General features: G+C 41.6%; 1 protein-coding gene across 5 annotated transcripts in view; it reads right to left on the bottom strand.

Moving 5' to 3' along the window:
* ALG9 (ALG9 alpha-1,2-mannosyltransferase) overlaps positions 1-27,580 on the bottom strand; it is a 297,401-nt gene that overhangs the window by 3,870 nt on the left and 265,951 nt on the right. For 3 of the 5 annotated variants that reach the window (XM_077456930.1, XM_077456928.1, XM_077456929.1), the window contains exon 15: positions 26,272-26,557. The exons of the other annotated variants lie outside the window; for them this stretch is intronic. In XM_077456930.1, coding sequence (XP_077313056.1) covers positions 26,287-26,557 — 271 coding nt within the window. In that variant the 3' untranslated portion in view covers positions 26,272-26,286. Of the gene's footprint in view, positions 1-26,271; positions 26,558-27,580 lie in introns of those variants that run through there. 5 annotated transcript variants of the gene reach the window in all.

Raw genomic sequence — 27,580 nt, 5'->3', positions numbered from 1 at the left:
AAAATACACATACCGATTAGGTACAAATCTTGAATTTATAGCAAAACCGCCATGATACACCTTTAATACACAAGGCTTATGCAGGGCTGCCAGCCTTATATACCATAAGGAAAATTCTAGGAGGAGAGAGCAAAGTAAGCAGGGCTGACCTCATCAGTCTGTTCCTAAATTCAGCAGTTTGCCTGGATTTCTGATATAAAGTGAGCCCAAACTGCCACTACTGTATCTACACATAAGTGTCATGCATGTGTGTTGGCAGCTCAATTCCTAACATCCTGCCATCATTTACGGCTTATGGAGACAAAACACAATAAATGAAAAAAACACATTTGGTTTCTATTAGCAATTAAAAGATGCTGGTAAATACAGTTTTAACAGTTCTTACTGAGGAAAAATCCACAACGTGACTACTATAGTCACACTTAAATTGTGAATAGGAATGGATATGCTGCCAGTTGAAGAGCTGTATCTCAGGAGACTAATTACGCAGTGAGTAAGGGATGAGCATGTCATAGCCGGGAGCTGAAACGGCTGTACCATGATACACAGAAATTCTAGCTCTCGCCTTATCTGTAATGAAATGCTTCCTGACAATGAAGTGTCTGCACGGTGTAATTAGGTGGCTGCTCTCTAATTCAATTACCATCTCTATGTATCAGACGCTCATCTGTGACTGTACAGGACTTGACGTCAATTCAGCTCTATGAATCCCCAAGAGTATAATACTTGGCCAACGTGCCTGCAAGCTCTTCTTCATTATTAACCTCTGCTATGCTGCAATTTGTGCATATGACTGATAAAACTAGTGAGCTGCCGTCTTTACCCATTGCCTAACCAAGATAAATCACTCTAGAATACAGATAAGATGAATGCATCCCTTACTTACTGTGTGGAGAAGCAACAATATTTTCTCTACAGGAAAATACACATACCGATTAGGAACAAATCTTGCATTTCTTGCAAAACCAACATTATACACCTTTCATATACAAAGCTTATGCAGGGCTGCCAGCTATTTGTAAATGCACAAATAATGAGTACAATTTCAGAAAAGCTATACTGCATTTTTCCAGAGTCAAATAATTTTAGGCAAGCAAAGATGTCCTTATTGCTCAGCTCAACAAATCATATTCTCATACTAACTATACAGTGAAACATAAAGAACCAGATCACTGGTATGAACAGTGAGAATAAGTCTTACTTTAGAAACCTTAAATCATCCACTGAGATCCACTGTCATATACAGCTTGGACACAAGCAAGGGGCATCCGTTTGGTAGGTATCTTCCAAACTTTGGAGATTTGTCTGAGTATTAAGTCAACCAAATTGGCTCATAGCAGGCAACTGATTGTGTCCTACACTATATAGCCAAAAGTTTGTGGACAGGCAACTATTACACATATACCGGTGTGTTGGACATCCTATTCCAAAACAATGGGCATTTAGAAGGAATTATCCACAATCTGCCCAATCCCCTTTACTACTATAATTGCCTCCAACCTTCTAGAAAGGCTTTCCACAAGATGTTGGTGTGTTTGTGGAATTTGTTTCCAATTTGCCGAAATAGCATTTGTGGAGCCAGAAACTGATGGCAGACCACAAGACCTTGTTAACAGTTGGCATTCTAATTTATCCCAAAGGTGTTCAGTAGGGTTGAGGTCTGAACCTTGTGAAGGCCATTCAAGTTCCTCCTCATGAAACTTATCAAATGATGCCTTTGGGAATTTATGATCATGCTGGGGCAGAAAAGATACAGCAATTTATTTTAAATGTGCTGCCCAGCTCCTGGTAAAAAAAAAAAGCCACTTTTTCTGCATTATCCACCTTCAATCCAGAGCTGCTCCCCAGCAGTACTCCTCCACTATTAGATGTCCAAGTCTTCCAAGTTGAATGGCAACCAGAGTTCATCACCCCACTTACTAAACAGAGCAGTGTTCACACATCATTACGTAAGCACTGATCTGTCCAGAAGGAAGGAATGTCGTTCGGTGTTGCTAAGGAATTAGAGAAAGGACCCATGACCCACTGGACTCCCCTGAAGACTGCAGGAAACACCTGAACTCAATAATTTGGAGGGGTGTCTACATACTTTAGGCCAGTGATGGAGAACCTTGGCACCACAGATGTTTTTGAACTACATTTCTAGTGCAATAGCTTACTGGAAGAGGAGGGGCTATGAAGGACTGTAAGATGATTACTTACTAGAGGGAGATAAACCAGTTGTAGACCCTAGGTATGCTACACCCAAAAATACTTCAAGTAAAATGTACATAGGCAATATGCCCTGTCCTTCTACTGCACTGTTGCTATCCCTGCATTTGCCGGCAATTCCCGGCTGTCAAAATAATAACCTGTATTTGCTGTGTAAATACAGCTACTGTGAAAAAACAGACCATCTGACGCTGTGTTTATAAACACTGTTCAGATACAGGATAGAGAAGATACAATGTAACATTATTACTTTTATATTGATTCTCTTTCGTTCCTCCACAGATCAAAGGGATGAGCTTCAGTCTGCATGTGATGTCAGTTAAGGCCTTTCACACTTGTGCGACTTGGGATTGCAAAGTCGCATGACAAGTTGTTCCCAATGATAACCATTTATACATGTGCTACTTCAATTCGTGCCGACTTCAAAGTAGTCCCTGTACTACTTTGGTCCATCTTTCATGCGAGTTGAGATCTATAGACCTCAAGTTTACACAGGCATTCCCTAACATCGCATCAAAATCGTGTGACTTTTAGTTGTGGTAGTGTGAAAGGGGTCTAAAACAACCTGACAAGTTAAAAAAAAAATGAAAAATAAAATTCAGGCTCCCTTATTGTTGATATGTAAGCAATCAGACTCACTGGAGAAGGCAATCATGCTTGAAATCTGTTAGCAGCAAAGGGAAGCTTGGCAGCCAAATGAACTTATGATTAGACAGGAGCCAGAACATAAATGAAAAAAGCAGAGAGCTGGCTCATTGAATAGCCAAGAATCAATTGGATTCGCCAAGAGTCAACTGGACCAACATCATTATCAATAGTGTTCTGCCTTACAATGTAAAGTGTTTCTGAAAACTCATTACTGTATGAACCTATACTTATTTTTTAAGGTAAAACTGGCACATTTTGGGAATATTATCTTGAGAAAAAGCATTATAAACGGTCATATCCACCTGTACATTCATCAATAAACCTGCACAAAATGATGTCTGAAAACAGGTAGACAGATCTGTTTAATTGTATGATGTGTTTGCAAATGCAATTTAATCAAACATGACATGTTTACAAATGCAGGTCAATATGTTTCTTGAGCAATGAAGCATACAAATATTCCCATAAAACTGTGTGCGAAAGCAATATTCTCTAGATTTCCTGGTACTATTCCACGTCATTCAGAATATTTTCTAGTCTCTTAGCTGCTGGTTCACATAACTGATTAGTAACTCTATTGGTGAGAGCTTATAACTGTCTGCGTGGATTTTTCCACTCCAATATGTTTTGCAAAAGTAAAATTATTTAGAAACTGCAAAGTAAAAAAACTTTCTTAATGTAGTAAATGCCCATTTCCTAGCCTTTAATGCTTTACAGACCCTGCAAATTGTAGGAAAAATATGTTGATCTGCCAGAAATGCACACAGCTCCCAATTACTTTTTTGTAGGCTGACACCACATGTATTATTCCAGACTAAATTGTGTCATATATATACACACACATAATGGTCCATAAATATTGGGATGTTGACACAATTCTAATCTTTTTGGCTCTATACACCACCACCACCACCACCACCACCACCACCACCACCACCACCACAATAGATTTGAAATTAAATGAGCAAGATGTGCTTTAACTGCAGACTTTAATCTTTAATTTGAGGGTATTTACATCCAAATCAGGTGAAAGGTGTAGGAATTACAACAGTTTGTATATGTGTCTCCCACTTTTTAAGGGACCAAAAGTAAATGGGACAGATTAACAATAATCCATCAAACTTTCACTTTTTAATACTTGCAAATCCTTTACAGTCAATTACAGCCTGAAGTCTGGAACGTATAGACATCACCAGACGCTGGGTTTCATCCCTGGTGATGCTCTGCCAGGCCTCTACTGCAACTATCTTCAGTCCCTGCTTGTTCATGGGGCATTTTCCCTTCAGTTTTGTCTTCAGCAAGTGAAATGCATGCTCAATCGGATTCAGGTCAGGTGACTAACTTGGCCAATGCATAACACTCCACTTCTTTCCCTTAAAAAACTCTTTGGATGCTTTCGCAGTATGCTTCGGGCCATTGTCCATCTGCACTGTGAAGCGCCGTTCAATGAGTTCTGAAGCATTTTGCTGAATATGAGCAGATAATATTGCCCGAAATACTACAGAATTCATCCTGCTGCTTTTGTCAGCAGTCACATCACCAATAAATACAAGAGAACCAATTCCATTGGCAGCCATACATGCCCAAGCCATGACACTACCACTACCATGCTTCACTGATGAGATGGTATGCTTTGGATCATGAGCAGTTCCTTTCCTTCTCCATACTCTTCTCTATCCATCACTCTGGTACAAGTTGATCTTGGTTTCTTCTGTCCATAGGATGTTGTTCCAGAACTGTGAAGGCTTTTTTTTAGATGTTGTTTGGCAAACTCTAATCTGGCCTTCCTGTTTTTGAGGCTTACCAATGGTTTACATCTTGTGGTGAACCCTCTGTATTCACTATGGTGAAGTCTTCTCTTGATTGTTGACTTTGACACACATACACCTACCTCCTGGAGAATGTTCTAGATCTGGCCAACTGTTGTGAAGGGTGTTCTCTTCACCAGGGAGAGAATTCTTCGGGCATCCACCACAGTAGTTTACTGTGATGTTTTGGTGTTGCTGAGCTCACCGGTGCGTTCTTTATTTTTAAGGATGTTCCAAACAGTTGATTTGGCCACACCTGTTTTTGCTATCTCTCTGATGGGTTTGTTTTGTTTTTTCAGCCTAATGATGGCTTGCTTCACTGATAGTGACAGCTCTTTGGATCTCATATTGAGAGTTGACAGCAACAGATTCCAAATGCAAATAGCACACTTGAAATGAAATCTGGACCTTTTATCTGCTCCTTGTAAATGGGATAATAACAGGGAATATCACATACCTGGCCATGGAACAACTGAGCAGCCAATTGTCCCATTACTTTTGGCCCCTTAAAAGTACATATACAAACTGTTGTAATTCCTACACCGTTCCCTTGATTTGGATGCAAATACCCTCAAATTAAAGCTGAAAGTCTGCAGTTATAGCACATCTTGTTTGTTTAATTTCAAATCCATTGTGGTGGTGTATAGAGCCAAAAAGATTAGAATTGTGCCGATGTCCCAATATTTATGGACCTGACTGTATATATTATATATACAGTATCTCACATAAGAGTGTACACCCTCACATTTTTTAAAATATTTTATTATATCTTTTCATGTGACAACACTGAAGAAATTACACTTTGCTACAATGTAAAGTAGTGAGTGTACAGTTTGTATAACAGTGTAAATTTGCTGTCCCTTCAAAATAACCCAAACACAGCCAATAATGTCTAAACTGCTGGCAACAAAAGTGAGTACACCCCTAAGTGAAAATGTCCAAATTGGGCCCAAAGTGTCAATATTTTATGTGGCCACCATTTTTTTCCAGCACTGCCTTAACCCTCTTAGGCATGGAGTTTACCAGAGCTTCACAGGTTGCCATTGTAGTCCTCTACCACTCCCTCATAACAACATCATGGAGCTGGTGGATGTTAGAGACCTTGCGCTCCTCCACCTTCCGTTTGAGGATGCCCCACAGACGCTCAAAAGGGTTTAGGTCTGGAGTCATACTTGGCCAGTCCATTACCTTTACCCTCAGCTTCTTTAGCGAGGCAGTGGTCATCTTGGAGGTGTTTCTGGGGTCGTTGTACGGTAGGAATAATGCCCTGTGTCCCAGTCTCCGAAGGGAGGGGATCATACTCTGCTTCAGTATGTTACAGTACAAGTTGGCATTCATGGCTCCCCCAATGAACTGTAGCTCCCCAGTGCCGGCAGCACTCATGCAGCCCCAGACCATAACACTCCTACCACCATGCTTGACTGTACACATTTGTCTTTGTACTCCTCACCTGGGTTTCTGCCACACACGCTTGACACCATCTGAACCAAATAAGTTTATCTTGGTCTCATCAGACCACAGGACATGGTTCCAGTAATACATATGTCCTTAGTCTACTTGTCTTCAGCAAACTCTTAGCAGGCTTTCTTGTGCATCATCTTTAGAAGAGGCTTCCTTCTGGGAAGACAGTCATGCAGACTAATTTTATGCAGTGTACGGCTTATGGTTTGAGTACTGACAGGCTGACTCCCCACCCCTTCACACCTGAGAGCTTATAACACTAACAAGTCACCGGGGAGGGAAAATGGCTACTTGTGCCCAATTTGGACATTTTCACTTAGGGATGTACTCACTTTTGTTGCCAGTGGTTTAGACATTAATGGCTGCGTGAAAGTATCACTGGAGCATAAATCATGTGTGTATATATAAAATATATACACTACCGTTCAAAAGTTTGGGGTCACCCAAACAATTTTGTGTTTTCCATGAAAAGTCACACTTATTCACCACCATACGTTGTGAAATGAATAGAAAATAGAGTCAAGACATTGACAAGGTTAGAAATAATGATTTGTATTTGAAATAACATTGTTTTTACATCAAACTTTGCTTTCGTCAAAGAATCCTCCTTTTGCAGCAATTACAGCATTGCACACCTTTGGCATTCTAGCTGTTAATTTATTGAGGTAAGCTGGAGAAATTGCACCCCACGCTTCTAGAAGCAGCTCCCACAAGTTGGATTGGTTGGATGGGCACTTCTGGCGTACCATACGGTCAAGCTGCTCCCACAACAGCTCAATGGGGTTCAGATCTGGTGACTGTGCTGGCCACTCCATTACCGATAGAATACCAGCTGCCTGCTTCTGCTGTAAATAGTTCTTGCACAATTTGGAGGTGTGTTTAGGGTCATTGTCCTGTTGTAGGATGAAATTGGCTCCAATCAAGCGCTGTCCACTGGGTATGGCATGGCCTTGCAAAATGGAGTGATAGCCTTCATTCATTTATTTAATGAAGATGCCAGTTGGGGACCTGTGAGGCGTCTGTTTCTCAAACTAGAGACTCTAATGTGCTTATCTTCTTGCTTAGTTGTGCAACGCGGCCTCCCACTTCTTTTTCTACTCTGGTTAGAGCCTGTTTGTGCTGTCCTCTGAAGGGAGTAGTACACACCGTTGTAGGAAATCTTCAATTTCTTTGCAATTTCTCACATGGAATAGCCTTCATTTCTAAGAACAAGAATAGACTGTCGAGTTTCAGATGAAAGTTCTCTTTTTCTGGCCATTTTGAGCGTTTAATTGACCCCACAAATGTGATGCTCCAGAAACTCAATCTGCTCACAGGAAGGTCAGTTTTGTAGCTTCTGGAAGGAGCTAGACTGTTTTTAGATGTGTGAACATGATTGCACAAGGGTTTGCTAATCATCAATTAGCCTTCTGAGCCAATGAGCAAACACATTGTACCATTAGAACACTGGAGTGATAGTTGCTGGAAATGGGCCTCTATACACCTATGTAGATATTGCACCAAAAACTAGACATTTGCAGTTAGAATAGTCATTTACCACATTAGCAATGTATAGAGTATATTTGTTTAAAGTTAGGACTAGTTTAAAGTTAGCTTCATTGAAAAGTACAGTGCTTTTCCTTCAAAAATAAGGACATTTCAATGTGACCCCAAACTTTTGAACGGTAGTGTATATATATATATATATATATATATATATATATATATATATATATATATTAATGAAAACAAAATATTTCCAAAATAGATTTACTGCAGTCAAAACGTTCTATACCATGTGCATATATATATATCTGGTAATGCAGTGTTTTAGCTATTATACAGTGGTGTGAAAAAGTGTTTGCCCCCTTCCTCATTTCCTGTTCCTTTGCATGTTTGTCACACTTAAGTGTTTCGGAACATCAAACCAATTTAAACAATAGTCAAGGACAACACAAGTAAACACAAAATGCAATTTGTAAATGAAGGTATTTATTATTAAAAGGTGAAAAAAAATCCAAACCATCATGGCCCTGTGTGAAAAAGTGATTGCCCCCTAAACCTAATAACTGGTTGGGCCACCCTTAGCAGCAACAACTGCAACCAAGCGTTTGCGATAACGTGCAATGAGGTTTTTACAGCGTCCTGGAGGAATTTTGGCCCACTCATCTTTGCAGAATTGTCCTAATTCAGTTACATTAGAGGGTTTTCGAGCATGAACGGCCTTTTTAAGGTCATACCACAACATCTCAATAGGATTCAGGTCAGGACTTTGGCTAGGCCACTCCAAAGTCTTCATTTTGTTTTTCTTCAGCCATTCGGTGGTGGACTTGCTGGTGTGTTTAGGATCATTGTCCTGCTGCAGAACCCAAGTTCGTTTCAGCTTGAGTACACGAACAGATGGTCGGACATTCTCCTTCAGGATCTCTTGGTAGACAGCAGAATTCATAGTTCCTTTTATCACGGCAAGTCTTCCAGGTCCTGAAGCAGCAAAACAGCCCCAGACCATCACACTACCACCACCATATTTTACTGTTGGTATAATGTTCTTTTTATGAAATGCAGTGTTCCTTCTACGCCAGATATACTTGGACACACACCTTCCAAAGAGTTCCACTTTTGTCTCATCGGTCCACAGAATGTTGTCCCAAAAGTCTTGGGGATCATCAAGATGTGTTGTGGAGAAATTGAGACGAGCTTTGATGTTCTTTTTGCTCAGCAGTGGTTTTCTCCTTGGAACTCTGCCATGCAGGCCATTTTTGCCCAGTCTTTTCCTGATGGTGGAGGCATGAACGCTGACCTTAACTGAGGCAAGTGAGGCCTGCAGTTCCTTGGACGTTGTTGTGGGGTCTTTTGTGACCTCTTGGATGAGTCGTCGCTGCGCTCTTGGGGTAATTTTGGGCGGCCGGCCACTCCTGGGAAGGTTCACCACTGTTCCATGTCTTCGCCATTTGTGGATAATGGCTCTCACTGTGGTTCGCTGGATTCCCAAAGCTTTGGAAATGGCTTTATAACCCTTTCCAGACTGATAGATCTCAATTACTTTCTTTCTCAATTGTTCCTGAATTTCTTTGGGTCTCGGCATGATGTGTAGCTTTTAAGGATCTTCTGGTGGACCTTACTGTGTCAAGCAGCTCCTATTTAAGTGATGCCTTGATTGTGAACAGGTGTGGCAATAATCAGGCCTGGGTGTGGCTAGAGAAATTGAACTCAGGTGTGGACAACCACAGTTATAGTATGTTTTAGCAAGGGGGGCAATCACTTTTTCACACAGGGCCATGATGGTTTGGATTTTTTTTCACCTTTAATAATAAACACCTTCATTTACAAATTGCATTTTGTGTTTACTTGTGTTGTCCTTGACTATTGTTTAAATTGGTTTGATGTTCCGAAACACTTAAGTGTGACAAACATGCAAAGGAACAGGAAATAAGGAAGGGGGCAAACACTTTTTCACACCACTGTACATGTCAACCTCAATCTTTTAAAGTGCAATGTGACAAAATATAAATTACAATAAAAAAAAAATATATAAAAAAAATGCCAAAATTTGTAAAATGAAAACAGGAATCACAATTATAAACCATATAACATAAGTATCTAAAGTTCATGCTGTTTTGATATGTGTATTCAGTGTGCTTGTGCTTCAAATTTCATCCGTGCTGCAAAACCATGACTTTACACCACTTTTTGTGCCATCACCACCTTTGAAAACGGTCACTCTCCAGAGCCTAGAAAAAGTTTTGCCTTTGGTTCATATAGGGATAAACACTCCACTATCCTGGAGTCCCTCCAGTTAGTTAACCACAAGACATTTGCTGACCACCGATATATGTCCTTACTTTGAGGATGGAGATCGTTGTTATGGAAGCAGCTAGCTGCCATAACCCTGGTATTCCCGTGTTCAGCCAGTGGTCGGCTACTAGATAAAAGTGGTCTATGTGGCAGATTCACTGTGAGATCACTTTTATTGGCGGCGGGAGAGGGCCCCCCGCTCCATTGTCCTCCGCCGCTTCCAAGAGCTGTCGCCAGCGGCGGAAGCGATACGGTCCTCTTGGTGGCTGCGCATGGAGACGAGTGAGGAGAGCTCCTAGTGTACAACTGCGGTGGCTGGTCAGCTAGCGGTTAAATATGAGATCTGGGGTCAAAAAGAACTCAGATATAAAATTTACCCAAAAATCCAATGAAAAAAAAAATTGTATTTAAAAAAAATGAAAAAAATAAAATGGCCCTTTAAGAGCTACTGTATGGGCAGAAGTGACGTTTTGACGTCGCTTCCACCCTGCAGTGTCATGGAGATGGGTGGGGGCCATCTTCCCCTCACTCATCTCCATGCACAGCCACAGGAGGGATCTGATGGCCTCCGCCTCTGCCGATGGCTCCAGTAATCGCGGCAGGCCCCTCTCCCGCCGCCGATAAAAGTGATCTTGCACCAAATCCCCTGCAGAGACCACTTATCTTGTACCGGACCGCTGGCCGTGCATGGGGATACCGGGGTTATGGCAGCTAGCTGCTGCCATAACAACGACATTCGTCCTCAAAGTAGGGATGTACACCAGCGAGCAGTGGTCCAGAAGTGGTTAAAAGCATAAAGAGTGCACACTCACATTTCCCAGTGCCTTAAACCGACACTGAGTCTATCCAGTGTTCTGTTGCGGGGCTCTGTTAGATCACTTTGTTTCTCGTTCCCGGCTTGCACTCCAAGCCTCGTTTTGGTTCAGGTTAGTGACTGGAAGTGACGTTCGTAATTTCGCTTCACTTCCTGATGACGCATGCATGAATGTGAAACGCATAGAGACTTCTGGCTAATTGCAATCAAGCCGGGAATGTGAAACAAAGCGATCTAACAGAGCCCCACAACAGAAAGCTGGATAGACTAGGTGCCGGTTTAAGGCACTGGTAAATGTGAGTGTGCACTCTTTATGCTTTCAATGGCTATAAATTTAAAAAAATTTAAAACATACTGCGCAATGATAAACCTTTAATCTTTATGAGATAGCAACACTGGGCATTAAGAAACGTCTAGTGATTAACTGACTGGAGGAACGCCAGGATAGTGGAGTGTTTATCCCTATATGGCAAAACTTTTTTTAGGCTCTGGTGAGTGACCATTTTAGAAGGTGGTGGCACAAGAAGTGGTGTAAAGTCATGGTTGTGCAGCATGGATGAAATTTGAAGCACAAGCACTTTGAATACACATGTTAAAACAGCATGAACTTTGGATACTTATGATATATGTACATAGTTTATAATTGTGATGCCTGTTTTCATTTTACAAATTTTGGCATTTTTTTATTCCAATTTATATTTTGTCACGTTGCACTTTAAAAGATTGAGGTTGACACGCATAGTAGTTGAAACACCGCATTAGTGGTAACAATATATTATATATATATATATATATATATATATATATATATATATATATATATATATATATATATATATATTAGCGCAGTCACACTATTTTGAATACATAAATGGCTGTGTTGAGTTATTTTTGAGGGGACAGAAAATGTACACTGTTATACAAGATTTGCACTCACTACTTCACATTGTAGCAAAGTGTAATTTATCCAGGGCTGTCACATGAAAAGATATAATAAAATATTTACAAAAATGGGAGGGGTGTATTTATTTTTGTAAGATAATGTATATGTATATGTGTATATATATATATATATATATATATATATATATATATATATATATATATATATATATATATATATATATACACACACATACACACTATCTCACAAAAGTGAGTACACCTCACATTTTTGTAAATATTTCATTATACCTTTTCATGTGACAACACTGAAGAAATTACACTTTTCTACAATGTAAAGTAGTAAGTGCACAGCTTGTATAACAGTGTATAACATTGATGTCTAAACCGCTGGCAACAAAAGCGAGTACACCCTTAAGTGAAAATTTGCAAATTGGGCCCAATTAGCCAATTTCCCTCCCCGATGTCATGTGACTCGTTAGTGTTACAAGGTCTCAGGTGTGAATGGGGAGCAGGTGTGTAAAAATTTGCTGTTATCGCACGCTCTCTCTCTCTTACTGGTCACTGAAAGTTCAACATGGCACCTCATGGCAAAGAACTCACTGAGGATTTAAAAAAAAAAATTGTTTCTCTACATAAAGATGGCCTAGGGCTAGGCTATAAGATTGCAAGACCCTGAATCTGAGCTACAGCATGGTGGCCAAGACCATACAACAATATCACAGGATAGTTTCCATTTAGAACAGGCCTCACCGTAATCGACCAAATAAGTTGCGTGCACTTGCTCAGCGCCATATCCAAAGGCTGTCTTTGGGAAATAGTTGTATGTGTGCTGCAGAGGTTGAAGGGGTGAGACCAAGATAAACTTATTTGGTTCAGATGGTGTCAAGCGTGTTTGGTGCGGCAACCAGGTGAGGAGCACAAAGAAAAGTGTGTCCTGCCTAGGTGGGAGTGTCATGGTCTGTGGCTGCACGAGTTCTGCTGGCACTGGGGAGCTACAGTTCATTGATGGAACCATGAATAGTGGGCTCTGCACGTGGAGCATGCAAACACGCCTAAGCTCATCCTTACTCACTACAATACATTGCAGCAAAGTGTAATTCCTTCAGTGTTGTCACATGAAAAGATATAATAAAATATTTACAAAAATGTGAGGGGTGTACTCACTTTTGTGAGATACTGTATACACACACACACACACACACACACACACACACACACAGTTGTGCTCAAATGTTTGCATACCCTGGCAGAAATGGGAACATTTTGGCATCAATATTAAAACTATGACTGATCATACCAAAAAACTTTCTTCTGGCTGGTGATGTTTCACCCGGCGCACTGGGGGGGGGGGGGGTTCTCTGCGCTGTTTTAACGTGGGCTCCCCCTTATGTTTACAGGGCATTGTTGCGAGGTTGGACCATTGTGTTGGTTCCATCCTTTGCCGGTAGGTCGTGTGTTATGCGTCAGTGTCATTGGAGCGCAGGGCGCTAACACGTCTCTCCCTGAGGCAGCGCCATGCGTTCTGAGGTCAGATGGTCCTTCCTGATCAAAAACGAGCATGCATGGATGTCCCAGTGTGTATAAAGCTTCTACCGGGGCCGGTCATTGACAGGGCTGTGACAAACAGGAAATCAGACGTGTACATGATCGATATACAGGAGGTAAGATGGTGTTATTCATCATGACTCCCACCATGGCTTTCTATTCCAATTTTGGTGATTTACAATCTAACAGCACACCTCTCCCCATTCCACCTTTCTGGTCTAGCACAGGTATTCCTCCTGAGCAGAGGGACTTATTGGAACTTTCCCTGCTATTTTGTGGGACCCATTCCTTGGGCATACCCGTGGGAATGTGATGAGTATTTACTCTATAGGTGTGTATACTTTTCTGCACATACTAATACATACTCATTTGGAATAATTAGGAAGACATATGGAATATTACTGTGTTATCTCTGTCCACCTAGATTGTACTAGCTCTGATGTCATACATGTGATCAGTATTTGGACCTTCACTCAGATATCACCCCTGCATGTGAGGGATCTGGCATTCGAGACCCATCTGTCCAGTCTCTCTGTTCTTCTTGAAGGGTCCCCCTCTAGGTCTCTCCTCTTTTTATTCTTCGCACAAACAATTTATATTATTGGTATGTATTTGACATTATCAATATTTGCCTGCAGTTTTCTGTTTCAACCTGTGTTTACTGTTCTTTTCATGATATATATGTTTCTTCAATAGACATGTGTGCTCTGTTTGTTAATAACCCCTGAAGAAAGGCATTTAGCAGAAACGTTGAGTCTTCAGAGATGTAATCAACATCTGTATATGTATCAATTGTGTATTTCATACTCTATTGTGACAATATTATGTTTCGATTTATACAATAAATTATATTTTTCTTGACATTAATTGGTGTATTGGTCCCTTTCAAAGTCCCATTTCCCAAGGGGGTTCTTTCTTCTCTTACTCTAAAACTGGGATATGGTGACCAATAAACACTATATTATCCTGATGCTGGAAAGTTTTTTCCTTTATTTAAGGACAGTGATCATACAAAGCCATTTATATTCACATAGTTATTTGGCTCCCTTTTAAATCATAATAACAGAAATCACCCAAATGACCTTGGTCCAAAGTGTACTTTTCCCTGAAATGTTTGGCCTTGGTACAGACATACAAGATGACACGTACAGGTTAAAATGGCAATTAAAGGTTCATTTTCCACATCTGTGGCTTTTTAAATTGCAATTAGTATCTGTGTATAAATTGTCAATGAGTTTGTTAGCTCTTAAGTGAATGCACTGAGCAGACTGGATACTGAGACATGGAGCGCAAAAAAGAACTGTCTAAAGACATGCGTAACAAGGTAATGGAACTTTATAAAGATGGAAAAGAATATAAAAAGATATCCAAAACCTTAAATTTGCCAGTAAGTACTGTTCAGTCATTCAGAAGTGGAAAATTTAGGGATCTCTTGATACCAAATTAAGGTCAGGTAGACTGAGAAAGATAGCAGCCACAACTGCCAGGGGAATTGATTAGGATACAAAGAGAAACCCCACAGATAATCTCAAGGGTAAGTGCTCATGCACACGGACATTTTAAAAAACTGGCTGCAAAGCTAGCTCCGACGCCTGGAAAAATCGGCGTTAAAAACACGATTTTTACCGCGTTTTGCATTGGCGTTTTTGCGCGTTTTTTAGCGTTAGCGTTAAGTAGCGTTTTTAAAGAAACGCATCTCTTGGCTATAGCACTCAGAAAACAAAGAAAATATGTTGCGCGTTTGTGTGCGTTTTTGCGCGTTTTCCCGCGATTCGCGTTTTTACAGCTCTAGCTCCACGCCAGGGAACGCACTGGTCCTGGATTTTTTTTACAGATTAAAAACGCCTATGCCATTTGCAGCTCAAAAACGCCTAGGTGGGCATGAAGCCATAGACTAACATGGACAGGCCTTTTTAAGCTGCAAAAAACGCTCAAAAAAGCGGCTGTAAAAATGTCCGTGTGCATGAGGCCTAATACAGGCTGCTCTGGAAAAAGATGTGGTTGTTTTTAAGGAGCACAGTACGACAATATGTGAACAAAAATGAGCTGCATGGTCAAGTTGCCAGAATGAAGCCTTTACTGCGCCAATGCTACAAAAAAGCCAGATGGCATGTCAAGGTGTTGTCAGACATATTGTAGCCAGTGGCACTGGCACAGTAAAGGATTTTCTGGCAACTAGACCATGCAGAAATTTTTTTGTTCCAGTCATATTTTTGTTTGTTAAAAGTCAGCAGGTACAAAAAGTGTAGCTGCTGGCTTTTAATAGACAGTCACTCACCTGTCCCAGGATTCAGCAGTGCACTCACCCACGCTGTGTTCTTCCCGTGTCCTTCCTTATGGCTCCAGCATCTCTACTATGGGCACCCGGCTATGACAGCTTGCGGCTTCACAGCTAAGTGCACGTTGCGCATGAGCGAGCATCGCTGAGCTCTGTGACTGGTGCCGAAATCTTTGGGTGGGGGAGCTTCCACTTAGGTGACTGGAATGGAAGTAGGAGCAGGTACCTGTCAAAATCAGGTACCTGCTCCCCCCTCCTCCCCAAAAGCTCAGTTTTACAAACAGGGGCCAGTGGAGGAGGCCTAAAAGTGGAAGTTCCACTTTTGGTGGAACTCTGTTTTAAAAACAACCACACTGTCTTTTTCCAGAGCAGCTTATATTTCTCCTGAGGTAACCTGTGGGGTTTTTCCTTGTATCCTGAACAATTCTTCTGGCAGTTAGGGCTGCAATCTTTCTTGGTCTCCCTAGTCTGCTCAGTGCATTCATGTGAGAGATAATAAACTAATTTATACACAGACACTAATTGCATTTTAAAAAGAAACAGATGTGAGAAGTTAACCTTTTAACTGCTATTTTACCGTGTGTCACCTTTTGTGTCTGTACCAAGTTCAAACATTCCGGGGTATGTAAACTTTTGATTAGGGACATTTGGGTGATTTCTGTTATCATTATGATTTAAAAAGGAGCTAAAACAACTATGTGATAATAAATGGCTTCATATGAGCACTATTCTTAAATAAAATTGTTTTTTCGGCATGATCATTCATATTTTCAATATTAATGAAATTATAACTTCAGAATTTGTCAGTTTTGTTGAATTTGTATGCTCTAGTGATAACATCACCAGTAATACATGCTTTGGCAAGCTATACTCTTGCTGCGGCCTTGATCCAAACAGTTTAATCATGTGCCCACTAATGGAGGTCAATGGGTAACCTATGAGGTTGCAGGGGCACAATTCCCCAGTTGTGTTGTCAAATGTAAGAAGTCGTCAGGAAATGCAGGCAACAAAAACCTGATTTGGCTTCAACACTTCTCTACTCTAAAACCAATAAATACATTTTGGCTATAGATAAACTTTGAGCAATTATGCAAAAATCTTTTCTCAAAGGAATGCTATACTTATTGAATGTAAAGCGGAACTTAATCTTAAAAAGGAAGTCCAGCTGATCCTCCTCTTCTTCCACTTGTGTCATTTTTTTGGGGAGAGTGGATACTCCTTTATGGCAGGTACCGGTACCCACTCCCACCTGCCGCAACCTCCTGGGACACGTCACAGGTACTATGAGGTTGTAGGGCTATTCACAGAGTGCACAGTGGGAAGGGGGCTGTGAAGCCACAGGGAGTTACAGCTGGCTTCCCACAGTCAACATGGAGGCACTGGGGACCCCCAAGACTGGCAAAGAACCAGCTCAGCGCTGGATTCCTGGACAAGTGTCTCTAATAAAAATCAGCAGCTACAGTATTTGTAGCCGCTGACTTTTAATTTCGTTTTTTAAAAAGGGCTAAAGAACCTCTTTAAAGCGGAGGTCCACCCTAAAATGGACCTTCCGCTCATCGGATTCCTCCCCCCCTCCGGCGCCACAATTGGCACCTTTCAGGGGGGAGGGGGGTGCAGTTACCTGGATAATCCAGGTAACTGCACCCACTTCCGGGCTAGCTCTCTGCGGAAAGGGGCGTACATTACGCCCCTTTCCGCAAGTGCCCGCCCCCTTCCGCAAGTGCCCCGCTGCCTGCTGGGAAACACACAGATCCCAGAGGCAGCGGGGACCGTCCTCATTGCGCAGCGCGGCTCGCGCATGCGCAGTAGGGAACCGGGAAATGAAGCCGAAAGGCTCCATTTCCTGATTCCCATACCCAAGATGGCGGCGGCAGCACTCGAGTGTCGATCTAGAGATCGGCTTCGGGTGCCGACATCGCGGGCGCGCTGGACAGGTAAGTGTCACTATTTTAAAAGTCAGCAGCTGCAGTATTTGTAGCTGCTGACTTTAAAAAAAAAAAAAAAAACGCAGAGTCCCGGCGGACTCCCGCTTTAATTTTAGCTACTAAGAACTGTTGCTGGCATCTGAAATTTCTTTATATCATAAACCAACTTACACTCAGAAATGGGAGAAGGATCTGGAACACACCCTCGATAATGCAGAATGGTCAAAAATTTGGGCTTCAACTAAGTCACCCTCCCCTAATATCATAGCTACGGAAACCAACTATAAAGTACTAACCTGCTGGTATTTAGTACCAGCTAGAATAGAGAAATATATTCTTACTTACCCTGACCAATGTTTCTGAGGTTGTATGATATCAGGTACGCATATGCATATTTGGTGGTCCTATCCAATAGTACAGATATTTTGAAAATAAATATTTACATACGCCTCAAAAATGTTTGTAGTAATCCTACAACCTAATCCCACCACGGCATTGCTTAACCTCAAACCAGATAGTCTCACGCCCAATTCAAACTTTTTATATATCTTCTCACAGCATCTAAACAAACAGTGGCAAAGGCTTGGAAAACTCCTTTTTGGCATTGGCTGAGACAAAACAAAGAATGAATAATGTTATGATACATGCTAAAATGGTAGCTATTGAACATAACCAAGTTCCCAAATTTCATTAATTATGGCAGCCTTGGATTAAACATTACCTACCGTCAACTTTTAACGACTCAATCCTAATGCTGTGGTAGACGATTTGAAATCACATTGATCATATTATGCCTGATTGAGACTCTTGGATCACCTTGATGGACCCCTCCTCACACTTCACTCTCCTTTCTATTCTGTCTCTACGTCTTTCTTTTGACCACACACTAACAGGTTGTTAGCAATACATCTAGTCATATATATAACTATCTATTAAAAGTTTATCCTCTTTATAAATTTACTAAACCCTGAACATTGTATTTTCCATTTCAAATGATATATCTGTATTATACATTGTACATTTTTTATTGTACTAAATAAAATATTTTTGACGAGAAATGTCTTCATATCAAGAGTGGGCCATACCTCAATGGAAGCATTCAGGAGCCCAGTAGGTGGTGAGATGACAGGAGCTTCCACAAAGGCAATACATTAGGTGATAGAGCACCTACTGTTGCTGAACCTTGCATGGCAAACATAATGCAGCATGAGTGAATACGTAATGATGCAACATACCTTGTTTAAGGGAATAACCCACAAAAAACAACACCTAGATTAGCATTTAATTGAAAAAAAATATATGCATCTACTTTCTACTTATGCCGTCTTTTTTAGATCTTTATTTGAAGGGCACACTGCCAGCTGATGCTAAAAACTGTCACAGAAATAAAGTAGAAAAGCAAACCTAGAGGTTAAATCTGTCTGAATTCAGGGTTGTCTTTTGTGCAGAGAGTAGCCTAGAGTAAGATTACGTGTCCTCTATGGAAAAAAAGCAATACAGCATACGTAAGAAAGTGCGTCAGAGGGGATTAAGAAGCGCAGCTGCCTGCAGAGACTGTAGAACACTGGGGCATCTTATGGTAGTGCTGCACAAAGCCTACAAGGGAGCCTGGCTGTGACATCTGATTAATGATGCGGAGGACTAATGCAGACATGTGTCTTATGGTTAAGTGCTAGGGGGCTATGAGTAACACAACATATACATTTGTATCGTTGACTGATGTAAATGCACAACACATCTTATGCATTTCAGACACTATAAAGCAGCCTCTCAGGGGTTATATATACATTTATTTATTTTTTTAGAGTATTATCAGTGGCAGCAGATGTTAATTGAGGATATTTACAATCTTTCAATTCAGTAAAGATGTATTTCCTCTTCTGGTCTGTACTTTTGCTGCTCACCTTTAAATTGTTTTTTTTTTTACTTAGAACAGGGACGTCATGTAAACCAAGATAGTGAGCATATTTTTCCCACTTGTTTTATTAATACTAGTTTATCCTAAGAATAGAGCTGTGCTTATTTCAAGCATGTTTTAATTTGATTAGGGTGGAATTGTCCACTGTATTTACTGACTGTTGGTTATTACTCTATGCTAGTAATAAAGTAGTAAAAGTAACTATCTAGCTGTTCTGTAAAATGTGCATGATTTCAAATGTAGCATACCTTGCATCAAAAAATAAGAAATTCAATATTATTTGCATAATGAGCTAAAAGAATTTACAAAGCATTTGATGTGATTTCTCAGAGGTAGGGAGGCATGTCACCTGAAATGTGTTGGCCTTCTAACTGCAGTACACATATTACATCGCCTATGGCCGTAGTTATGTTTGATGTGCTTGTTTCATCTCATGTTTGTGAGTATGCTTTTTCTTTTAGCTTTTGAACGTAATAAACATTGGTGATGGTAATGCATTAGGTTGTTTACTCCTTCCTGTGTGTTCTTACAGTTTTTTGGGAGATTCCCCTTTTTGGCAGCATCGGAAAAACCAATACGGGTTGAGACACCATTGGGTGTACTACTCTGAGTGTTGGAATGTTAGAACTTTTTTGTGGCCATATAATCTCATGAAGCTAGGTTTAAGGTTCAGGCTTCTCACATCTGGGTAGGCCTACAGCCTCATGCTGCATGGTACATATCAGCAATATTAGTGGGTTGTGCTGGAACTATGGAATGTACTAGGCTGATTTTCAATATAGTAGACCTGCTGCTGCCTATAAATCAAACTCTGTACAGTATATACCGCGACTGCGATGCAACAGTCTTGTCCAACTGCGACAGCCCTTTATGAATATAGTCAACACTAGTAACCTTCAAGCATTTAGGGGATTATTAGAATCGAAGAACAAGGTTAGTGTTTTTCAAGATTACCTTAACAAATATTACACAAAGAAGTGATTACTTATAGGCCTTATAAGGAAGCACATTTTAAAAGTTTTTCAGGCTGCTCTTGGAAAACTGTTGAAATGTGTTTATTGATTGTGGTAATAAATTCTTCAATGCTTTGACGTGACTAGTATAATACCAATGTAGCCTTCATTTTATCATGCTCAGACTCAGGGTCATTTAAACGATAAGGAAACAAAACAACTGTAGGGGATTGGCTATGAGGAAATTAGCAAACGAGAAGTGGGATTAATATCAAGTCCATTCAGTACATAGTTTTCATTCCCCTACGACAATTTAAATACAAAACGTTCTTGTTTGAATGAAGTGCACCAGGTAAGAAACAATAGTTTAAAAAGATGCTTGAAGCATAAATAATAAAGAACTAAATACATTCTTTTTAAACATGAGAATTCATTGTTAAGCAACATATACAATTTAATATGTTTATCTTCTCCCCTTAAAATGGAATATTAGCAAATTAATCCCCAAGAAACTAAGCTGTTAGACTGGACTCTGGCGATGGAAAATCAAGGGCATTAACATTTTTACTAATGAGAAAGTAGAATTTTTGTGTTGCTGGGTTATGGATTTTAAAATAGGAAACTCATATTGATGTATATTTTTATAATCTTTAATTCCTAGTTCCTGGAGTTGAAATGCAATACATGCACCGCAAGCTGAAAATGGTACACCAAGCTTCTCCATGTATAGCCACAAATCATATCTCTTTATGGTCGATTTCATGGTTTCCCAAGTCACCTATCATGAGTTTTAAGCTCCTATAGCATGTTGTGACCCTGTCCGTGGGTCTCCTAGCTGGATGGCACATTTTCAGGGGAAACCCCAAACTACCTCAAGTGGCTCACCTGAAGATGAGTAGCTACTGTACTTTCAATTGCATAGGTGTCCACTCTTGCATTTTGAAGGCTGACTATATGCAGGGAAGGACCGTGAGAATAGCAAGGTGGAATAGATCTACCCTGTGTCAGATAACATATGTTCAAATCAGTGGAAAACAATTCCAAGTTTCTCCAATGAAGTAAAATGACAGAAAACCTATGCACATCTCTATATTATTGTTTGAGATGTTTGGCTGATACTGCTCAATATTTTATGCTTATATTACTTGAGTGTATCAAGCTTTGTTTGTAGTTGACCTATAACTTCCAAAATATCAGGCTATGTATGGCCTAACTGCCACAATTTCCCCTATCTTCAGGATCATTATTTTTTCAAACATCTCAAACCGCTTTAGCCCATAGCTGAGGCAAGGGATGTGGGCTGGCTAGTAAACCACAATCCTTGTCCAAAACCAGGACAGACACAAACATCTGCTGAACCAGAACACTTGTCATTTACATTCTTTCATTGTTATGGAGCGGATGCCAACATATTTGCTACACTGTCTTCTGTCCTACACCAGACAGAAGAAAATGGCTGCACACCAAAGAATTAATCCAACTTGTTTAATTCCAAAACGTGACAATTGACAGCCTCAAGGACAAGGTTACAGGACCCAGGAGATGACCATTTTCTTCTGCTAATTGATCTTCGGTGGTGAGCTGTGGTATTGCACCCAGCACTATTCGGACTGCAGTGATTGCTCACCTGGAGCGGAGTTTCCTTCTTTGAACTCCTACACTGGAGGCAAACCTACAGAGAGCTCCAAAAAATTAGATTTTGTATTCAGGACTGAACTAGTTGGAGAAAAGATCACTGCTCCAGGTGGTGTGTTGACAATAGCACTCTCCACAAGGTAGAAACAGCAGGTGCAGGCTAAGCATGCAGCAATTAGGAGGATCTGGACAGCCGCACTCCAATATAAACATCTGTATTGTAAAAAAAAAAAAAAGTTCAAACAGCAGCATGGTACATGATGGATTGACGAGTTTCACACTCTTAATAGTGCTTAGTCATAGCACTAATTCAGAGTGTGAAACGCGTCAACTAATTCACCCTGTACCCTGCTGTTTGAACTTTTGTTATTTTATACAATATACAATAAAGATGTTTATATTGGAGTGCAGCTCCCCAGCCACCTCAGCAAGAAAGACAAAGAACCCCCCCCCCCCCCCATGGTAATGCTACTTTGCAATAAAATGTGTAATGTATTTATTTAACCACTTTCAGACCGGACCATTTTGCTGGTAAATGACCAGAGGTCTTTTTACACTTTGGCACTGCGCTGCTTTAACTGGTAATTGCGCGGTCATGCAATGTTGTACCCAAACAAAATTTGCGTCCTTTTCTTCCCACAAATAGAGCTTTCTTTTGATGGTATTTGATTGCCTCTGCGATTTTTATTTTTTGCGATATAAACGTAAAAAGACCGCAAATTTTGAAAAAAAATGATATTTTCTACTTTTTGTTATTAGAAAAATCCAATAAACTCAATTTTAGTCATACATTTAGGCCAAAATGTATTCAGCTACATGTCTTTGGTAAAAAAAAAGTCAATAATTGTATATTTATTGGTTTGCGCAAAAGTTGTCACATCTACAAACTAAGGTACGTTTTCTGCAATTTACGCAGCTTTTAGTTTACGACTGCCTATCTCATTTCTTGAGGTGCTAAAATGGCAGGGCAGTACAAAACCCCCCCAAATGACCCCATTTTGGAAAGTAGACCCCCTAAGGAAATTGATAAGAGGCATGTTGAGCCCATTGAATATTTTATTTTTTTGCCTCAAGCGATTGAATAATGACAAAAAAAAAAATTTTTTTTTTTTTTACACAAAGTTGTCACTAAATGATATATTGCTCACACATGCTATGGGCGTATGTGAAATAACACCCCAAAATAAATTCTGCTGCTTCTCCTGAGTACGGGGATACCACATATGTGGGACTTTTTGGGAGCCTAGCCGCGTACGGGGCCCCGAAAACCAAGCACCGCCTTCAGGCTTTCTAAGGGCGTACATTTTTGAGTTCACTTCTCACTACCTATTACAGTTTTGAAGGCCATAAAATGCCAAGATGGCACAAAACCCCCACAAATGACCCCATTTTAGAAAGTAGACACCCCAAGCTATTTGCTGAGAGGCATGTTGAGTTCATGGAATATTTTATATTTTGCCACAAGTTGCGGGAAAATTACAAACTTTTTTTTTTTTTTTTTTTTTTTCACAAAGTTGTCACTAAATGATATATTGCTCACACATGCCATGGGCATATGTGAAATGACACCCCAAAATAAATTCTGCTGCTTCTCCTGAGTACGGGGATACCACATATGTGGGACTTTTTGGGAGCCTAGCCGCGTACGGGGCCCCGAAAACCAAGCACCGCCTTCAGGCTTTCTAAGGGCGTAAATTTTTGAGTTCACTTCTCACTACCTATTACAGTTTTGAAGGCCATAAAATGCCAAGATGGCACAAAACCCCCACAAATGACCCCATTTTAGAAAGTAGACACCCCAAGCTATTTGCTGAGAGGCATGTTGAGTCCATGGAATATTTTATATTTTGCCACAAGTTGCGGGAAAATTACAAACTTTTTTTTTTTTTTTTTTTTTTCACAAAGTTGTCACTAAATGATATATTGCTCACGCATGCCATGGGCATATGTGAAATGACACCCCAAAATAAATTCTGCTGCTTCTCCTGAGTACGGGGATACCACATATGTGGGACTTTTTGGGAGCCTAGCCGCGTACGGGGCCCCGAAAACCAAGCACCGCCTTCAGGCTTTCTAAGGGCGTTACAGTTTTGAAGGCCATAAAATGCCAAGATGGCACAAACCCCCCCCAAATGACCCCATTTTGGAAAGTAGACACCCCTAAATTTAGGGGTACACTAGTGAGACTAGGTAATAAATGGCGGGTGCCCTGAAACTATAAAAAAATAACTAACCAACCAGCGTCACCTGTAACAGTTATATGGTGATCACTGGTGAAAGGGTTAACTAGGGGGCAATCAGGGGGCTTTATGCGGTAGTATATGGGGGTCCCTGGCGCTATAAAAAGCTGCGGCGAACCTAAATACCTACCTGCCTAACTAGCGTCACCTGTGACACTAATACAGCGATCAGAAAAACGATCGCTTATTAGGCTGGGTTCACACTGGAGCGATGCGGGAACGCCACGAATGCGCGGCGGGTTCCCGCATCGCATGCCTCCCGGCGGCAGTTCACACTGCCCTATGCGAACTGCTGGGAGTGTCAGTGAAATGTTACTGACACCCCCAGATCAGTTCGCATATCGCAGTGCGATCTGCAAACTCGGATCGCATGGTGTGAACACCCATGCGATCCGATTCTGCTGCGGGCCAAAAAAAGGGTCCCGTGCGAATTTGCGGCGGGTGTGGCGGGTGCGGCGGGTGCGGCGAATGGCTGAACTCGAATCGCACAGAGATCGGATGTGATTTGCACTGCAGTGCGGTGCGAATCACATCCGTTCTCATAAACCGCTGCAATGTGAACCCAGCCTTAGTGACACTGGCGACGGGGGGTGATCACGGGGTTAAACCTTTATTGGGGGGGTTAGGGGGGTACCTTAGAACTAAAGGGGGCTAACCCTAACTGCCCTAACAGTTATTAGTCACAAATGACACCCGCCGGGTGATCAGGGGGTTAAACCTTTATTAGGTAATAAATGGCGGGTGCCCTGAAACTATAAAAAATAACTAACCAACCAGCGTCACCTGTAACAGTTATATGGTGATCACTGGTGAAAGGGTTAACTAGGGGGCAATCAGGGGGCTTTATGCGGTAGTATATGGGGGTCCCTGGCGCTATAAAAAGCTGCGGCGAACCTAAATACCTACCTGCCTAACTAGCGTCACCTGTGACACTAATACGGCGATCAGAAAAATGATCGCTTATTAGGCTGGGTTCACACTGGAGCGATGCGGAAACGCCGCAAATCCGCGGCGGGTTCCCGCATCGCATGCCTCCCGGCGGCAGTTCACACTGCCCTATGCGAACTGCTGGGAGTGTCAGTGAAATGTTACTGACACCCCCAGATCAGTTCGCATATCGCAGTGCGATCTGCAAACTCGGATCGCATGGTGTGAACACCCATGCGATCCGATTCTGCTGCGGGCCAAAAAAAGGGTCCCGTGCGAATTTGCGGTGGGTGCGGCGGGTGTGGCGGGTGCGGCGGGTGCGGCGAATGGCTGAACTCGAATCGCACAGAGATCGGATGTGATTTGCACTGCAGTGCGGTGCGAATCACATTCGTTCTCATAAACCGCTGCAATGTGAACCCAGCCTTAGTGACACTGGCGACGGGGGGTGATCACGGGGTTAAACCTTTATTGGGGGGGTTAGGGGGGTACATTAGAACTAAAGGGGGCTAACTCTAACTGCCCTAACAGTTATTACAGTCACAAATGACACCAATGCAAAAAAAAAAAAAAAAATGACATTGGTGTCACTGTGACTGGGGGGCAGGGGTAATTGGGGGGGTGATCGGGGGGTAAAGGGGGGGTGTGAGTGTGCCTGGCATGTTCTACTGTGTGTGTAGAGTGTTGGTGCAACTCACCGATCCGCTCTCCTCCGTGTCGGAACGAAAAATACCGACACGGAGGAGAGAATACATCACTTCCTCTCCTGTGTTTACATTACAGGAGAGGAAGTGATGTCACGGGGGATTCCTATTCGTCGGGAGCGATCGCGAGGGGGTGGCCATGAACGAATGGCCGTCCCCTCGTCCGGGATCGCTCCCGCACGAATACCGACCGCCGCAGGCACCGGGCGGGGGCCCGATCGGGCCCCCGACCCGCGGGAGGCAAGGGACGTACATGTACGCCAATATGCCTGCCCGTGCCATGCTATCGACGTACATCGTCGTGCGGCGGTCGGCAACTGGTTAAATAGTAAAAAGAAAATGATTGCAGTCAGGAATTTTGGACCACCAAAAAAATAAAAAATCCTATTTTATACTGTAATATCTTGGAATTATTAAAAACAATATCATACTGTCTGTCTTATCACATAGCTTACAAAGAACATGGTATTGGCAACGCTACAAAAGAGTTCATTAGCTGCAATCAATGTAGGGTGCCACAGTGTGCGCTAATCCCATTTTCAAGTACTAATATCTGCTGGTTTGTGTTTTGACCAGACCAGCGTCTTCTTCAACTTGATCCTATTAGTGAGCCGTGAGCCCTGACAGCTCCAACTGTGAAGGTGAACGGCAGGAATTCTAATCACTTCGTTACCTTGGCAACCTCCCTGACTTTGTCTTCCTGATTGCTCGACCTGCAGCTGCCGATAAGGAATACATATCTGCACATTACGTTGCACATCGCATGCCCTGCTGTGAACACTGCACTTGCTGCCTGGTTCTTCTATCCGTCTGCACAAAAAACAGTGTGCACAACAATTACTGTGTGGGAATGAAAGACTGATTTTTTTCCATGAAAATCTGTTAATACTATTAAAATGGGTATATGTATGTGCCTATTTAGATCAGCAGCTACAATCAACCATGCATGGATAAGCAAACATTGCCTAAAAACTAGTGAATTAGTATTTGGGACAAAAGGCTAAAGCTGGTCATGGATCTACAAGGTAGCTCAGAAGTACAGATATCATAGTTTTGAGGCTTTCTTTCTCAGTTGGTTGTCCAGTGCAGTCAATGGATAAGCAAAAAGCATCCTGACTCTCAAGGTGCAGGCCTATCTAGAAGTATGGAACCATGATCTGCCTTACAGTTACTCTTCACAATGCAAGTCTTTGGGTTTACTCATTGAAAGCAATGCAGTCTGGTATATTAGAACTCTTAATGGTTGTTAAAAGATTACTGTAATTTGAATATAATTATCCTTTAAATAACTCCCACCCCCTACCACCAAGCATCACCCTACCAAATCCTACATTTACCCATCCACATACTGTATCCTGCAGATTTCTTCACTGTACGGCTGGCTAGAAGGCATACAGGCCTTTTCTGTCTGCTGATCAGAGCAGAGCGGGCGGACGAGTCATGTGTGACAACTCTGTTTCTGTAGAGCGGACATGGATGGAGTCCACTCTTCTCTATGAGCGGGCAGGAATAAAGAGATTCCACTTTCCGTTTACACACAATTGCCCTCTGATTCAAACCACCTAGACCAGGGTGTTAAACTCAAATTTAATCGTGGCCCACATCAGCATTATGGTTGTCTTTAATGGGCAGATTGCATCTGTAAGACTATATAAACATGGCTTTTTTCCTCAGAATAGGTGTCAAATTGCATCGAATGGTGGGTGCAGCCAAATTGTGAGGGGATCTTAAGGGCAAAAAATACCATAAGTGCATTTAGTGCAGAGTTCAGGAGTGTCGAATGCACAAAATGCAGTTTTAGGGGTGTGCTACATACAGGGTGCAGAGATCAAG

This window comes from Lithobates pipiens, unplaced genomic scaffold (assembly GCF_037356315.1).
Source record: "Lithobates pipiens isolate NorthernLeopardFrog02 unplaced genomic scaffold, aLitPip1_a1.2 Scaffold_27, whole genome shotgun sequence".
Taxonomy (NCBI): domain Eukaryota; kingdom Metazoa; phylum Chordata; class Amphibia; order Anura; family Ranidae; genus Lithobates; species Lithobates pipiens.
Note: the sequence above shows the minus strand (reverse complement) of the source record. Positions and strands in the feature narration are given on the sequence as shown.